The sequence below is a fragment of the Sapajus apella genome, unplaced genomic scaffold (assembly GCF_009761245.1).
Source record: "Sapajus apella isolate SASKATOON/1434 unplaced genomic scaffold, GSC_monkey_1.0 scaffold10, whole genome shotgun sequence".
NCBI classification, from domain to species: domain Eukaryota; kingdom Metazoa; phylum Chordata; class Mammalia; order Primates; family Cebidae; genus Sapajus; species Sapajus apella.
In genome coordinates this window covers 26462734-26481063 of record NW_022436950.1, presented here as the reverse complement: position 1 = coordinate 26481063, position 18330 = coordinate 26462734, and the positions used below count along the sequence as shown (strand labels likewise).

Sequence of the window (18330 nt, the reverse complement as noted above, 5' to 3'; positions counted from 1 at the left end):
ATTTAGCCACTATTTTAGAAAATATATATATATAATCCATATACGTCATTCTAGAGATTTTTTAAAAGTCATTATTAAAATACTTTTAAAAGTTGTATTACCTGATACAAATGAAAGAAATTTAGGATTATTTAAAAATAAAATTAGGAGTTATTTCAGAAAGTATTTGCTTGTAAACTTTGAAAATCTTGTTTCATTGTTTTGCTTTTTGAAATTAATAATTATTCATTTTTATATCATTCTTTCTTATTTAGACATGTGTATGTGATGGTTCTGGTACGTATACCCATTGCTAGGTTCCCATACGTTTTCTTGATTGAAGTATGTTTGTAGTTTTTCCTTTAATGTACACCTCAACAAATATAATTTTACTCCGATATTTTACATCAACATAATGTCTGACAGTTAACTATAAAAGAGTTTTGGTGCTTACAACAGGAAAAGAAGTTTTGATTTTTAGCCAGATATTGCTGGTTTTGAACAGAATATTTTATCTTTTAAAAATTCTGTCCCTAAGACAATGTGGTCTCTATTTACCAGTTACTTTTATAGGTAAATCTTACAGATAAATGCTTCTTAAAAACATATGTGGACTTCTTATAAATGGTTAATATGTTGTTGTGAATGGATGCTCAACTTGTAATTTTGATGGAAAAATGTTTATTGATAGGTCTGCATTCTGGAAAAGCACATTAAGGTAGACAGAATTATTTCAGATTTAAAGAAATGGCCTCTACATGAGATCATTGTAATGATTAGAGTAAGAAAAATGGAAAGATAAAATGAGGAAAAATTATCTCATGGCACTCAGTTTAAGAAATACGCAATGTCAAACAGTTCAAAGTCAAGCTAGACAAACCTGATCTACGTTCTCAAAGAGCTTACAGTTTTGAAGGAACGATAGCAATTTAAGGATCATTTATGATGTGATATGTGCAATGGGGTCAAATAAGAGGAATATTTAGCTCATACTTAGGGACTAAAGGAAGACTTCTTGAAGAAAATGACATCAAGGACAAGAATGTGATTGTAAACATTAGCCAAGGAAGAAACATGAGGTGGTGCAGCTGGTAGAAAGGATCAGAGGCAAGAGGGCATGGCTTATAAATGAGGAAAACTTCAATAGGGCTAAGAGTGGAAATAAATGAGAAAGACAAGTTCGATTTAAAAATTTTAAGGCTAACTATGCTAAAAGTTTGAATGTTACCCTAAAGGAACACAGATTGAAGGGGATTAAGCAGGGAAGTTGCCTGAAGGTATTCATTTAGCAAGGAGGTTTAGAAAATTGGTGCTGTAGGTTTCTGGCCTAGGAAACTCAGTGGATGACAATGAGATAGAAAAGACAATGAATTCAGTTTGGGGAGGACAATGAGTAATAGTCATGTCCAGTAAGATATAGCCTCAAATGAAGAAGAGAGACCTGGGCCTGGGATGTAGATATGAGAGTCATCAGTTAACAGAAAGCAACTTCTGAGGCCGTGCAAATAACTGCTGTCACCCAGGTAGAGTGAGAAGAGGATGGGTCAAAAATAGAACCTGGAATAACACTAAGATTTTTCTGCCTACTCATAGATCAAGGAAAGTGGGGTTTGCGCTGGGCCCAATGTTTAGGGAGCCCTGAGCCTTTCTTCTCAGGAAATGAGGAGCTTGTAGGGCCAAGGGAATGTGCTGATCTGGCACTCACTCCCCAGACCATTCTCTGGGCACCCAAGACCCCAGAATTTCTCAAATGATTTCTGAGCCTGCTTCTAGAGCCTACAAAGTTCTCTTCATAGGATCCATAATACTTCATACCAACTGTGCCACTGGTAAGCACACATCTAGGCCTGACAACCAAGGCACTGGTCTTTATGTGGTATGTATGGGGAGCAACGTAAAAAGAACTTGGATGTGCAAGCTGGGGTATCCATACACATGTGTGTGAGACCCCCTTTGATAATGGGGAGAACGTGGGTCTAAGAGAGGAGACTGGCTGTAAGCCAGTGAGTGGTTCTGCTCGTGCTGCCAAGATCTAGTGTAGAGCTACAAGAAATCTGAGAATTGCAAAGTTAGAAGGGTAGATAATAAGTTTTACATCTAGATTTATAATATAAAAATATTTAGGCAATGAATGGGGGCCTCCATTTGTACTTTGCCCCACTTGCATAGCTAGCTGTTAAGAATAAGTCCATAAAGAATCCTGAGAAACAGTAATCAGAGAGAGGGAACAATGTCATAAAAACCAAGAAAAGAGTGTGTTTCCCAAGGAACTGACTATTAAATAGTGGCAGATACTCTCTAGGAGTTGTGTAAGAAACTGCCTTAAAAGGGTCTACAGGATTTGGCACTATAGAAGCTAGTCTTGACCTCAATGAGAATAATTTTGATGGAGTGTGAGGAAAGAAAAACAGGTTGCATGGACTTGGAAATGAGTAGAAAAAAAAGAAATCACAGAAAACAAGCACAGAGATTCTTTCAACAATTTCATATTTGAAGAAAAGGAGACTATAGGTATACCTTGAAGGAGATGAGACTTAAAGGAAGATTATTTTTTAATTATGAGAATTTATTGCATTAAATGCTGATAAGAAATGCCCAATAGCAGGGAGACGTTAAAAATGTAAGTGAGAAAGAGGAAAAATAATAGTGTGAGGTATCTGGGGGGCCAGGAAAGGAGAATTACTGTGCACAAGAAGAGGGATTAACCTTAATTAGAAAGAGAGATAGTTCTTTCATTGAAATAAAGAAAAAAATATATAAGTATTTACATGGATGCATACAATCCTATAGAATTGGTAATATTATGTTGAAATCACTTCCAGTGATTTTATTTCCTGTGAATATAGATAAAAGATCACCAAGGAGAGAGAGAGCATGTTTGCAGAGAGTACAGAAGGTTGCCACTGTCATGGTGATTAGGAGAGATGATTGTTCAGGGGTGGATTAAAGGAGTGCTGCTCCACAGGATGGATGGGCCAGCTGATATCTGGGATATCATTTATCTATATTGATGCCAACTCATCAGGCTATGGAATTTTCTGCAAAAGTACCAGATGTGCAAGCTAGGGTGCACAGCTAGTGAGATATAAGTATGGAAAGGATGCTCAGACAGCTTTACGAGAGAGTGAGTGGGGTTTCACCAGGAGAAGGGGATAGATCAGCCACCAGGGCAAGAAAGGCAAGAAAACTGACAAGAGAGATGTCAAAGTGGTGAGCCATGGAATCTATGCTGAATAAGAAAAGAGAGGGAGAGACAAGTGGATATGCAGGAAGTTCAGGGATCATTGGACTAGAGAGTTTGATAAGGTCAAAGAACAGTATTTTAACTGAGGCACATGGAGAAGGCAATTTATAGTAAGTGTGGAATGATGAAATTTTTTGTTTCAAGAACAATAATAGAAGAAGTTACTGTGGCTACTGTTTGATATACGGTACTAGAATAAAATCCAAATAAAGAAAAATATACTCTCACATTCTTAATTAAAAATATAATATAAATATTTTAAAATCATACTGTAACTTTCTAAAAATCTGTCCTTTTCTAAGGAATGCAATGAAATAGAATTGAGAATAACATCTCTAAGTCAGGGAACATGATAAAAATGTTACAAAGAGTGCAGTACATAAATTCAGAAGACAGAAAGAAGAATAATAAATTATATATTTTCCCAACTATACTAGAGTCTAGTTAGATTTAAGCATTTAAACACAGCCATCAAACAAACCAATATTAAAAATAAGTGAACTGGCTGTTTATTTCTTTTTTCTTCAGTTACCTACAATAACCAAAGAAAAGTTACCTAAGGCCTGAGGCAGTTCTTTGTGTATAACTCAGAAGCTTTCAACTGACTTAGTATAAACTATGGCCCTTATAGTCACCCTTCAGCCTTCTTTCAATGAGTTCTCAATAAACCCCTCCAGCTAGTCTTAAAGTGCTATTTTGGTGATGTGTTCATTCTTCAGTTTCAGATAGAAAGGAAACCTTCTTAAGTGTTTCCTAAAGTAATAGTATTGTATTATCCTCTCCTCCCTGAAATAACCAAAGCAAAGATTCTTCTCTCAATCACCCTTTACTCAGGATGTCCCACAATGCTGATACTAGAATATGAATCTGTTTGAATATTTTTATCCTACATTAAGTCTACAAGAATAGATATATATACAATAAGTAACAATTATTTTTACTGTCTCCATTATTAATATTTCTTTTTAAAAAGTCCACGCTTTTTGTATCCCCAGAGACACTCTATGACTTACAGCATGCATTCAGAATGATGCCAACACTGGGCGTATCAAAGAATATCTAAGGGTTTGGAAATGAAAAGGGAAAGTCTAAATATATGATATTTAATCTTTTCAGCTCAAAATCATAGGCTGGATGAAAAACAAAGATCAAAATATAAAATAAAGATCCAAATATGAAACATCTTGAATGTAGGTTGCTGCATTATTTTTCCAATGCAGAATTTTGAAAAAAAGAAAAAAAAATTCTCTTCTTTCTAGATAAAATACTAAAATAATTAACCAATTTATGCCTGAGGTTGCAATATTTTTTAAATTTTTACAATCAGATCTTGGTGATGACCTTGAGCATTAAGATATAAATAATTCCCACATCCTAGTGTTCCAAAGGTGGAATACTACACATAAATATTAACAAGTAAAAAAAAGAAAACAGTTAAAAACCTGGCACTAATGAAATTTTAAAACAGATTACAAAACTGGCCAATAGGCTAGACAATTTCCCTTCTGTATTACTATTTTTTAAACAAATTAACATTTTATATTTTACATGTGATTTCACTTTATATATCATCATATTTTGAGTTGGTGACTACTATTAGTCTTTATTTCTCGTGTTTGTGTGTGTTGCTGTAAGTGTGGTGCACACAGAGAGTCAGAGAGTAGAAAGAATAATGGAGAAAAGAGATGGGTATTCATTTCATGAACTGAAACATACCATATATATTTCTAATACCTGGGAACTTGCCTTTTCCTACTAAAATCACCTTGCAAAGAAACAAAAGCATTTGTAATGCTTACCCACAAACTTTTGTGGAGTGGAGCTTTTACGTTTTCCCATATTCCCCGTGAGCTTCTCTATGACAGCAGGTCTCTCAAAAGGCACCAGAGAAATATTGTTGTCCATAATAGGCTCTTGTTCCTTACAATCTTCCATAGGAGGTACTATACAAAACCATAGAAAGATGCAATCTGATAATTTCTTCAACATTCTGGATGATACAAAGCTGGATTTGCCATCTCAATATGTATTATAAAAGCTAATATGCTTGAATAAAAGCAAGTAGAAAGAATACCCTCTAGTGTGAAAGCATACTCTTTAAATTTGTACAACACACACATATACCAGAGGACTTGATTTTATCTGAGTCTTTCTTAAATTCATGACATACTCTGTTGCCACTATTGGTGGCCAACTTGTTCATGTGGTTTCTCATCTTATTCCTCTGAAAGTGTTTTTCGCATTGACTAAAATCAATACTACTTTTAAGACTGCACTATTTTCAAGGCATATAGAGTTTATTTTTTAAAAACAATTTAAGTAAGTCAACTTTTTTTAGAGAAAAGCTGAAACAGACATACAAAATAACAGCAAAAAATTGAACTGTTTTTCTTAACCCATGTATTTTCCTGCAGCATATTTTCTATTTGATGAGCTGTTAGCCTTATTGGCAGTAGCTTAAATACCTGCACCAAGTAGCCCTCATGAAGGAGAACCAGTCCTGAACATGTCTATGCACAGTAAACTGTGGCAGCCTTATGACTGTAATTTATTTTAAAAAGAGCTCTTCAGCAGGAAGAAGAATCCACTTGCAAATTGGCACACTGGCTCACTAAACTACTGCCCTAATTCATCTGATATATGTTCTCCAATGCTGTTCACTATTCATCCCATTTGTCTAAGTTGTTATGGGCTAATATGTTAGCCCTTAGACACTGACATTCATAGTGCAGACAAAGAACTTACAACAGTTGTTTTTTGAGTAGAAATACCATCCAAGGATATTTAATTAAGGATAGGGTAACAACTCAGACAGAGCAAATCAGTTGATTAAAAACAGTGTTCTCAGGAAAGAACAGTAATCAACATTACTTGTTGATTAGTGTTGGTTTCTCCAGTTGCACTTGCGCCAGTACTGTCTGGAAACCTAAAGCTTTCATTTCTTAGAATAACTTTACTTGTTCAGTATGCACTGTAAAATGATTTACTCTGATCCTTTCATTTGTACAAGATAGTCCCACTGTGTACAACAAATGTATTCTCATTTATGAGGCGATTTTCCTGGCAGACACAAAAATAAGTGAGAAAGCAAGATATGAAAGTTAGAAAAATTGAGTGTACAATTCAGTTGACGTATTTAATAACCAATAGGTTGCTGATTTTGAAAAAATTAAAAAGTGTGAAAACATGTTTTCATGATTTGAACATGTTTAAAGAAATCAACATTCCATCTAAGTTTCAACTAACCTATAGATGGGTCAGAAAAATTGAATTGTAATCTACATTTAATAAGAAGTCCTCTGGCTATGAATAGCAAGCAATTGTGCAATTATTGGATGTTAATTTGGAAAAAAAATTCCAAGGTGAGACTGAGGAACAAGGAAACAGGTCATTGTTTACACTATATAATTCATGATGTTATCACATGGAGAAAGTATGTCCCAAGATATTACACAAAAACCATTATATTCTCTTTTAGTAACAACTAAAAAAGTTACACAAAGGCAAAAGAGTCAACAAAAAAGCAAAGAATTTCAAAAACATTCAAGGATGACCACACAATTCACATAAGCGGGGCCAGAAAGATGGCACAGTGGTGGTGTTGTGGTGGAGAGGCAGGTAATGAGGTACAAATTGTGGTCAAAACCTTAATTTTTTGTTTGGATAGTGGATTTATAAGCACTTACTACATTATTAGAATTAACTATAAAACTAAAAAGCAGTCCAAGAATGGACCAAAGACAATAATATGTCAGAGGCCAAGATCAAAATGAAATAATTTGGAAAGAGAAAAAAAAGTTGTTATAAATTTTGCTAAAAAAACTAGCAAAACTGGTAAATGGGTTTGCCCCCAATATTGAATATGCTAATTAGTTCTGAAATGAGTAGGCCAAAACCTGGCAGTTTTGCTCTAAGTTTCACCCTGAATTTTCATATTTGAACGCATTTAACACTCAAAACGAAACCTGGGCGTGGGAACTGTCCCATACCACATCCACCTCAATTCAGATGATTTGTCCCAAGTTCAATGAAGCTCATGTGAACCGAAAACGATGACTTTGGCAGAGTTCTGATCTAACTTCTACTTTACAATAGCCCTTCACATGTCAAAAATTGATCTTGTTTCTACCACATTGGCAATAATAATAACTGACGTATACTATGTGCTACGTGCTATTTTAAGGCTTTGCATTTAATAATTAATTTAATTCGGCAACTTCATGAAATAGGTGTAATGCCATCTTCACTCTACAGATGAGGGCACAAAGACCCAGAAATGTTAAGTTCCTCAGGCTTTCCATCTAGCTGGTAGAGAATGTTATTACTACTAGGAGTCTGGCTCCAGAGGCTGGCTCAACCACTATGCTATACTATTCTTTGTAGATGTATTTTGAGTATTGACTTTTTATAAACCAGTCAGATTTATTCATAAGGTCTGCCATTGGGTAAAAACCTGATACGTTTTCCCTTATTTGTAAGTAATCTTATTTTTTTTCTTGTTTTGCTTCATGGATCTGGGTGCAACTCATCAAAATATTTCTGTGTCTATATTGCTACAAACATAAAACAAATTCCCTAGATATCTCAATAATGCTTAATCACATAGACATTTACCTGGGCTAAAAATATACCAATAAGCTAACTTCCCCTGTTTGAACAAACTTTAAATTCTCTTTGACCTTATTTTTGAGGTTATACCCAAGATAAAAACATACTTCCATTAGATCATTGTTTCATCCCATTGATAAACCATAAAGGCAGAACCATAAGTGTATTCCTAATGTATCTTTTTAAAAAACCAAATAGTTCACCCAAAATTCAAATTTCAAGAAGAAAGTCTGAGGGACATCTATTAGGTCACATGTCCAACCCCTGGCCAGGAGACAGCAGGGTAACTGGACTGATGGTCCTGCCACAGCTACACGCAACAGGAAAGTTCTCTAAAGCTAAATGGGCACTCTTGCTATCAAGAGAATAAGGAAAGGATGTCAGGCAGGCAAAAACAACAGATGTCTTCTATATTGTTGCAAATTTTCTCCATGTTGCTCAATCTAAAAAAAACCTTTACAGTTATCTTAGTTATTTTCTTGACAGCATTTGGCAGTGCTGATACTTGCTTTGGCTTCTGTGAAATCACTCTTTCCATGTTCCTACTCTGCTCTTACTCATCTTCGTGAAATTATTTTTCTGCTAGTGTGTTCTTGGCTTTCTCAATGTCTCACTCTGTATTTATCCGTACTGCCTTATTAAAAACTACTACATTAGGCCACTACCTAAATAATGATGGATCCTGAATTTTTGTTTCCTACCCAGGCCCCTCTCAAGAGCTTGAGATCTAAATATTTAACTTCTTCCTAGACAGTTTTACTTGGCTATCTCATAGGCACATAAGAGAATATGGTGAAAAAAACATCTACATTTGCCTCTCTTTCTTCCATTTTCCTAATTACTATGCCAGTAAATGACACTACTACTTGCCCCATCAACCATGCTAGACACCTGTGGCAAATCCTAGATTTCTTCCTTTTACCCAGTCTTCTGCTTCTCCTCCTCCCTACCCAAATTTCTTTACAAACACACATGGAGGTACCCCAGGTGTTTTAGATGCTACATTGGTAGTTGTTCACACATGTTGTTCTTTTTCAGGAAACACCCTTCTCCCTTTATTATTCACATTTTTGCCTTTTTAAACTAAGCTCAAACATAAATTTCCTGGGAAATTCCTTTTGGATGCCCTGCTGATTTAGGCATGTCCTCTATGTCTTCATAATGCTTATCACATAGTACCGTATTGCTGTTTTACTGGTCTATTTCTTCCAATAGCTGGTAAATAACCTGAGGGATTATACTTTGTTGAATTTGTGTCTTTAATACCTTTTATGTTACAACAGAAATATAATATTCAATGGATGTTCACTGCCTTATGACACCCAATGAAAATAAGTCAAAAAAGCTTAGTCCAAAGTGTGGGTGCCCAATTATGTCTCCACACTTGTGAAAAAGAACCTCCCTTTCCCAAACAATTCTAAGCATAAACCTAACAATATATATACCTTTTAAGCTGGCTATCTTTCTGCTTTGCACTTTCATTTTCATCTTTAGGTTTGGGGTATAATGTAATAACATAGTTTGATTTTAAAGCTTTTTCTTCAAGCTGAACAGACTTAAAAAAACAACATATAGATAATATTGAACAAGATAACCTGTGATAAAACCCAATTAAATGAGATAATCTGCCCTAAAACCCAATTAAATAAGCTTATCAAACCCAATTAAATAATTTAATTATATAAATTAAATAATCTGTCATAAAACTCAATTGTTATTTCCAAAACTGTGAGTCATGATATTCCTGCTTTTTCCTCAAACTCAATCAACTTTTCTAAGAACATTTTCTTCTACCTCCTAAATATGTTTTCAATATTTTGCCTTGTTCTCTTGTCCTGCCACTGCCTTTTCATCTTTTCCTTGGCATTCTCATTTCCAGTCTCTCCTCACACCCTACCCCCTGCCCTAGGTAGGCACCTATCATGAATCCTCATTGAAGACATTTTTCTTGATTTGATTGCCTCAATAATAACAAATTTGATTCACCTCAGTAACTCTCTATCAGTTACACAATGAAATTCAAACACCAGATTAGCAGAGAAGATTGCAGCATAATCTACTAATTCAGAAGCTTCATTTCCTACCACTCCTTAAACTGCAGTTACACTCAATATTAGGGAATTTGTTAATTATCTTTTATATCTCCAAGCCTCTTCTTCTCCTTGATTATACATTCTCTGTGTCCTGTCTGATTTATGTAATTTTTACTCATCCCTCATGTTTGGATTGAACACTGCTGCACGTAAGACGCCTCTCTTGACTTTTCCAGAGTCAGATTAATTCTTCATCTATGTTCTCAGAAAACTGTGTCTCCATCTTTATTAGAACTTTTGCTTTATTTTGTTTTTTTAAAGTATGTATTTCCTATCAGACTATAAAATAAGTGTATTAAAAAACTGTCCATTTATTTTTATACACCAGAATATTCTATATAACTTAGCACATAGTAAGCTCTTGAAAAATGTTTTCTGAGTAAGTGAAAAATGCCTCTTTTTCTTTAAAAAATCCATACTAGAAGAACAATATAGGGAAAAACATGTTTTGGAAAAGAGAGACTAGGAAAAATATAACTATGTCAGGTATTTTTTTAAAAGGAGTAATAGTTCATTTCACGGAGCTAATGGCAACCACAATGATGGCAACTCTCATATCTACCACAAAAAGGAAAACAAATAAACAGGATACAGTAAGAGAAGGGGATAACTATAAGTTTCATCATGGCTCTGTTTAAAAAGAGACATATGCCAAGCTATTTATATGAGATGTGTGCTAAACATGAACTCTAGCAGCATTTTACAAAACCATATTTTTCTCTTATAATATTTATCAACTCCTACCTCATATGGCCAATTTCCCATTAAGCATGTTAATAAAAGGTAATGGAGATTAAGGATAATCTCAAATTATTATTATGACAAATCCAGAAAAATAGTATGGTATGAAATGCCGTAAATATAAACTTATGCGGTTAAAATGATATCCAATATTTAAGAAGAAATATTTGGGTCTACAAATGATATCAGAAGCTACCCTCATTCCCTTCTCCTCTTTGGCTTTACCCTCTGCTCTACCCAGTGTCCCTGACTCTTTCCCACTTTTTCCCCAATTTTTTCCAGCCTTAGCACCACCTGTGAAAGGCCTATGCCTGTAGAGGGCTAAGCAATCTGGGGGATGGGGGTAAGACTGAGGCCGCAGTTGTTTAGAAGACATATCTTTTCTTTCTCCAAAATACACTTGTTAAAATTTTTTGTTAGTGTTTGATTCTCTAAAAGTTCAATCTGCCAACAGATAATTAAATGTTGATTATAATAATTTATTTGCATGTCATCTCCCTATTACCATACAGTCTTTTAGGACTGTGTATGCAATACAGAATTCCATAAGTAACTAGGAATGATAAAATAATAAATAAAATTGGAAATGCATAACCACATCAAATGTCAGAACTGCAATGGGAGAATATCACATAGAAAAACTAGTAGCAATGCCATAAGGTGTTTTGGGGGAAGATTTGGTATTCCCCCAAGCTTCCATCAGCTTCCTGCCTCAATTTACCCTTAAAACCAACAATTTAAATAGTAATGGTATGTTTGGTTAGCAAATGAAACCTCTAATCCTTAAGTTATTGCTGGTAAATAACAAATTTATAGGGGATAGCACGTTTACTGTTATTCAGTTATTTAATGTTCTCAAATATTAACAGCAAAGCAAACCATGTGTTGGGCATTTATTACACACTCAATCACATTTAATCCTCAATCCAAGCCTATAAAGGACATACTCAGACACCATGTAGCCAGAGAAGGTTTGGCAGACTCCAAGGCACACTATTTTGTAATCTCTGCATTCTAGATCCTATGCTATTGTCATTAGCCCAAATAATGCAAGCTTGCAATATCAAATTTACCCAGACTTGAAACCCAGGTAGGTTTGTAAAAAGTTTTAATAATGATAATATAAAAATAAATGAACTTGCTCACAACAATCAATATAATTAGATTCTTTAGATTATAGAAACTAGACAGAAATGCTTCAGTTGTTCAGAATAACGAGAAAAAATTTTAATTAAAAAAATTCCAAAGTCAACAACACATAATCACTAGCTGTCCAACAAACACAGTTCCATAGTATACACTGTATAAAACGAACAGAAAACTGGACAAATAATCCTTGATCTGCCTATGTCTAAGCCAATACATAAAGATTTATATTTTAAAAGTGACTGTAGCCTTTCCCAACTATACCAATTAATACTTGGCAAACCTTTTTCAAATAAAAATATACATGTGGCCAGGTGCAGTGGCTCACACCTGTAATACCAACACTTTGGGAAGGCAAGACGGGCAGATCACCTGAGGTCAGGAGTTTGAGACCAGCCTGGCCAACGTGGCAAAACCCTATCTCTACTAAAAATACAAAAATTAGCCAGGCACGGTAGCTCATGCCGATAATTCCAGCTACTGGGGATGCTAAGGTAGGAGAAATGCTCGAACCCAGGAGGTGGAGGTTTCAGTGAGCTGAGGCTGCTCCACTGCACTCCAGCCTGGGTGGCAGAATGAGACTCCATCTTAATAATAATAATAATAACAATAAAATAAAATAAATAAAAGATATACATGTACTAAAAAGTTGAGATTTTTGTCTTTGTACAAATAAAACTTATCAGTATACAAAGCTAATTAGACAAGACAGACACTATAAATCTTAAGAATTGAAATTCATCATTTTCCTATATAAGGCTGATTATTTAAATTAACTTTGTAGGAACATGGAATTATTCATTGACAAACCTTAGGGACTGCCTTCCTACCTGCCATAGTTTATTTAGAGATCAGGATGTTTTGCTTGGAGAAGGTTTTTTTGTGTGTCTAATTTTTGTCTAGATTGTTTTACATATTGTAGAAAGCAAAATTGATAATTTCTCAGAAAAATTACAGGGCAGATTGGAGAAATTTCAAATTCTATCACTGATCACTTACCTAACAGAGATGAAAATATGCAAATAACCAATTCATTCTTTTAGGAGGCCTACAGACTAACGTGGAATCAGCTCTAACTACCTGGTTAGATAAATGAAAAAGAAGAGTGAATAGTACCTTTGGTATATCAAAGGTTGGTTGTCATTATTATGCTAATTTAAACATTATCAGAAATAATTTGGGAGTATCACAAAATTTCAATATAGATTATTTGTAATGTATCCCAAAGCTATAACTCATTTAAGTTAAAGTGATCTAAATTAGCTTTAAACAGCATAAGACTTTAGCTTCATGTTGAACTACAAAAGCAGTAGGGGGAAATAAAAATGATGAACACAATTTCTACCCACCATGGTGACTCATGACCTGCCCAGCAGCCTCCATGCTGACATTCTGGAGATAGTTGTGGCAGCGTTCCTTGTGCTCCTCCAGTGAACTGCGCTGCTTGTAGCTTCGTCCACAGTAGTTGCACTTGTGAGGTTTACCCACTGTGAAGAGAACTCAAGGTTAGTGTGCTGTTAGTCTCATCCACATTCAAAGCAAAATCAATAGCTCTGGAGGAAGTACTCATATAATTTTCAGATTTAAGTCTCTTCCTCCTCTACATTCCAATCTTGGCAAGAAAAGATAATACATCTCTAACAAGACTAAAAGACAAGAAGACAGGCGGATCATATCTCTGGCAACAGGGGATATACCGAATCAAACTTTTGCTCCGACTGTATTCTAGACCATGAGAGCCTGATGATCAAACTTCAAATTATCTTGACTCTTAATGCATTGACTCTCAGCTTTGACTCAGCCAAAAGACAAATCAGCAGTATGCTAGATACATAACAAATTTTTTTTTCTTTTTTTTTTTTTTCTTCTTTTCAGGTAAGGGAAGAGAATTTTACAGAAGAAAACTTAAAATGCACCAACTTGAAATGTCATGGTTTAATAAAGAGATTATTCTTGGATACCAAGAAGATTAAAAAGGACTCAAGTGGTGAGAAAAAGTATAGACGAAAGTAGTTTCTTTTTTTCCATCTTGGTAATAACTATTCACACATGCAAAATTTTGCGGCAGATAAGTATATTCCCCCTCATCAGCACTGCTTTTATAATACCAAGAATTAACCTACTAGGTGCTTTGAGTCAGGATTATTACACAATATTTAGTTACACAATGATAGTAATAGTTTCCAAAACATCTCACATTCAGGAAATAAGTTATTCCCTAATAGCTAGGGTGCCATTATCTTAATGCCATTATCTCAATACATCTGTTAAAATACTAAGATGTTCAGGAAAAAACTTAAAAAAGTAAGAAGAAAAATATAATCTCTATGGAAAGAAGCGTGTTTTAATGCATGACTCTTCATAAGGACATCACAGAGCACTTTGACTCTTGGTTTTGAATGAATACAGAATAATATAAAACTCCAGGTGGTCTGAGCCAAAGCCCTCCTCAGTAGTAAAGCACAATGTGATCCAGGTCTGTGTCTCTATTTGACTCCTATAGGAATTATTTAGTTTAGTCCAGAGAATAACAGACAACTCTTTTTCATGACTAAAGATAGCATCTGTAACTCCAGTCACCTTATAAACCCATGCTATGACACTGGTCACAAGAAGAACTGAAATACTGTAACAAGGCAAGGTAGTCGTGGCTGCCTGAAAGTTTCATTGTACTGATTAAAAAGAAAACCACACCAAATCTTTAGATTGTGATTGAGGTACACATAAATTAACATCAGTTATTTCATAACCATAATCGTTTGTAAACTATCTTAAAAGTTATTTATGGAGTGATTATTCATTTTAAAAAATGCTTGGCAAACTATCTTCTATTTTTCAGAACCATGGATTCCTGGGAAGTAGCTCAGAATACTGTCCAGAACTTATATCGCCATGTGACAGCATTAAAAATACAAGAAAATAAGTTTTGCTGAAATAATCTAGTGTAAATAATATAAATAAATTTAATTGTAATTATGTTCCAAAATATGGGACTACATAACAAAAAAGTATCTTTTTGCTTTTAGAATTACTCAATTTTGGGTTCTGTAATATTTCTCTAGAAACAGTAATGAATTTACACTGAACAAGCTTATTAACCAATTAATACTTACTAAGCACTTATATTGAAGCTAACAGTCCACTGTAAACTACTGCAGTCATTTCCTGGTCTTCCCTGGTATTAGTCCCATCACATTATGATGCCTCTGTTGTACCATGAGCATATTCTCCTATATTTTCTTGCCCTTATTTCTGGAAGCAATCATTATACCTTCTCAATTTCATTGAGACATAGTTTTCATTCTACTCCCCTTGGCTCACAACCCTCTCTAAAGTCCCAACTCACCTGATAAAAGAGGAAGAGACATATAGTTTTTACTGTTTTCTACTCATTTTTTACTACCCTCATTATAATCCCATCTGCTTTATTTCAGCTTCTCTCATTTTGTCCTCTATTTATTTTTAAGTATCACTTCTTCCTCTTCATCCAATCATTGAGTCCAACAGGGATTTGAGCTGGACTTTGTTTTAAAAGTATAACCTCAATTTTCCCAATTCTTTGTCTCCATTCTACTCCAGCAACCCAATTATTAGGTGGCATGTTGGATTTGGACATTTCTAAACAACTAATCTTTCCCAGTAAATTTGCTCTGGAGACACTCTATCCTTTTATCTCTCTCATTCATTCACTATGTGTCTAATAACAGGCTACTATGCACAACGCTGATGAGGCTAAAATATAAAGTGGACACAAATGATCATGATGCCTCTTCGTATGCAGCTGACAGTCTGGTGAGGAAGACAGACATTTAATAAATACACAAGCAATATATTACAAATTGTGGGAAATTATATGGAGCAGAAGAAGGGTGTGGTAGTATAATATGGGGAAACTAGTTTGAAATGGTCGAACAAGAAGGTCTGTTTGAAGTAGGAACATTTAAGGTGATAAATAAAAAAAGAGTAGTCATTATATAATTGTGGAGTGGGGGTGAAAAGTCAGGATTTCAGGATTTCTGAGATCTGTAATCATTAATTTTCTTCTATACACTTAGTGCCTTCAAAGTCTACATTCTGCCCTTACTACTCTTTTGAAAATTGTTTTCAGACATCACCAACAATCCCTGCAAATTCAATGGCTCTACTATCTCCACAAGACTATTTCCTATCCATTTTGTACTATTTCTTAAAGTTCATAAAAATATTGTTTATACTTACTCCCTATACATGTGAGTTTATCTGTACATGAGTTTATCTGTAAAGCAATACATAATTAATATGTATAACATATATATTCATATAAAAGGACCAATATTTCACTATCTTTATTTTTATAATAGTTATTATTACATATTGTCATCTACTGAAACACACTGATTCTTGTATTATTGAAACATTTTTGAAAAGTCAATAGTCTCTGAATCACTAAATCCATAGACTTTTATTAATCCCCTATCTTCCTAATGTCTTGGCCACTATCAAGCTTTCTTGTGTCTTGAGTCTCCTGTTTTAGTGTCTGAGATCAGATTCTATATTCCCCCTCAATGCTTCTCAGTTTTTTCCTAATTTGCAAATGTGTTATATACATCCCTTCAGATATTGTTCTCAGTACAATGTTTTCCCTCTTTGCTCTCTAAAGGAAGTGCTTATTTATGAAACATCCATATCCGGCCAAGAATACTTTCTCAAGTTTGTAAGCTCCAACTGGCCATGTAAATCTTTCAATATCTGAGTGAATCCCTTCCCTACAACCAAAACAAAGAACATCAGGACATAGCCATCTCCTCTGTGCTCTCACAGAACTCTGTTCATACTCTGTTGATGCATTATTTATAACAACTGTGTTGTAATTATCCATTTGATAATCTATTTCCCTAGTCCAAACAATGAGCTTTATAAGAACAGAGATCTTGTTTTAATCAATTTAAAATTGATAATACATATAGAATTATTAAACATGGGAAACAATATGCATTTTCTGAATGACTACTTCAAATCCATACTCTTATCTGCCTTTTGAGTCTGGCCTCATGAATGTTCCCCCAAAACCATATCAAACATTGAAGATATCCAAAACTCTATTCCTACACAAAACTCCCTCTTTGTTCTGACTGTCCTTCTTTGCCAGTGTTACCACTGTTCTAAACTCAAGATTCACAACAATGTACCCACTTTTGTTACCTTCTACCTCTTTTTTTACTTCCAAATAGCTGCTAAATTCCAAATACTGGACTCATGAAATCATTTTCAAGTTGATCCTTTCTTTTCATTCTCACAATCAATATCATAGTTCAGGCCTTCATTACTGCTCACCTGGGCTGGCAATAATAGACTTCAAATAGGCTTTCTGTTCCCATGTGTAATTATTTTATTCCCCTCTCCAATAACCTTCAATAATGGTTCACTTTTATTTAACTAAGTCGAAATCCCTTTACCTGGCATTTAGCACCCTATACAATCTGGTCCCAAAGCACACATCCCACTCCTACCCCAGGCTCCAGTCAAAATTACTTTGCACTTACATTTGAGTCTTTCTTTTTTTTTTTTTTTCCTGTAATGGTTTCACATGTTTTCTATCTCTTGAAATTCTCCACGTCCTTCCACTTCCAACCTCCATAACTATGTTCCATTTAAAAGTGATCTTTCTCACTGAAGAACTATTCCTGTATTGACCCTCATGCTTAGAACGCCTCCAACAGTCTATAACTCTATCTTACATGATTTGTGACCTTTATACTGGTATTTACACAAATTTTCCTCTCCCTGTTAGATCTTGACCTTCTTGAGAAATTATAACAATATCTTATGTTATCTTTGCAACCTCCAAAAAGAGTTTAGCAGGGTGCCTTGTTCACAGAACTAGTAAGTGGAGTTTTTATGAATATTATTTCCAAATTATTTAAATAGCTTTCTCTTACTTGTTTTTCTTAAAGCTTTTTCTAAAGCCAAATGCAAAACATCCACGTAAATATTTTTTTGGTTACCAATAAAATCAATAATAATATCATTTAGAAATAACTGTCTTTGGTATTTCTGTATCATCCTCTTGTGTTTTCTTATGCATGCAGACAAATTTTGGTATGAAAATAAGTTATTTTATACACTGTATTTTATAACCTGCTTATTTTATTGAACAATATATTTTGAACATTTCCCTATGTTATGCAATGATATTTTTGTTGCTGCTGCTGTTGGGTAACATTTTCTCTCAGACTCTACAGTTATGGTAATGCTGAATTATTTAGTTTGCTTAGCATTCTGAGTTCTTTTCTTTTGATTATTGATTAATGTCTTAATGATTATTTTTCTTTTTACCATAGTTACATATGCCCATACTAGAAAAAAAAAATCAAATAGTCCCAAGTGGCATTTAATGAAATACATAGTCTCTTTCCCATGCTGCCCTACCTGCCCCCAAGCAATCTAATCAAAATCCCAAAGAGCAACCATTTTCAGCTCCTTCTTCTGGTGATTATATTCATAATTCTAACTAATATATAGGCTATCTTTATTCATCAG

At 34.4% G+C, this 18330-nt stretch overlaps 1 protein-coding gene across 19 annotated transcripts in view; it reads right to left on the bottom strand.

Annotated features, from left to right (window-relative positions):
• The window catches only part of IKZF2 (IKAROS family zinc finger 2), a 161818-nt gene that overhangs the window by 9170 nt on the left and 134318 nt on the right, over window positions 1-18330 (bottom strand). For 17 of the 19 annotated variants that reach the window (XM_032278316.1, XM_032278313.1, XM_032278320.1 and 14 more), the window contains 2 exons: window positions 13161-13298; window positions 5023-5166 (listed from right to left, as the gene is read on the bottom strand). In XM_032278316.1, coding sequence (XP_032134207.1) covers window positions 5023-5166; window positions 13161-13298 — 282 coding nt within the window. The remainder of the gene's footprint in view (window positions 1-5022; window positions 5167-13160; window positions 13299-18330) is intronic. The other 2 variants (XM_032278333.1, XM_032278330.1) reach the window with 1 other exon arrangement.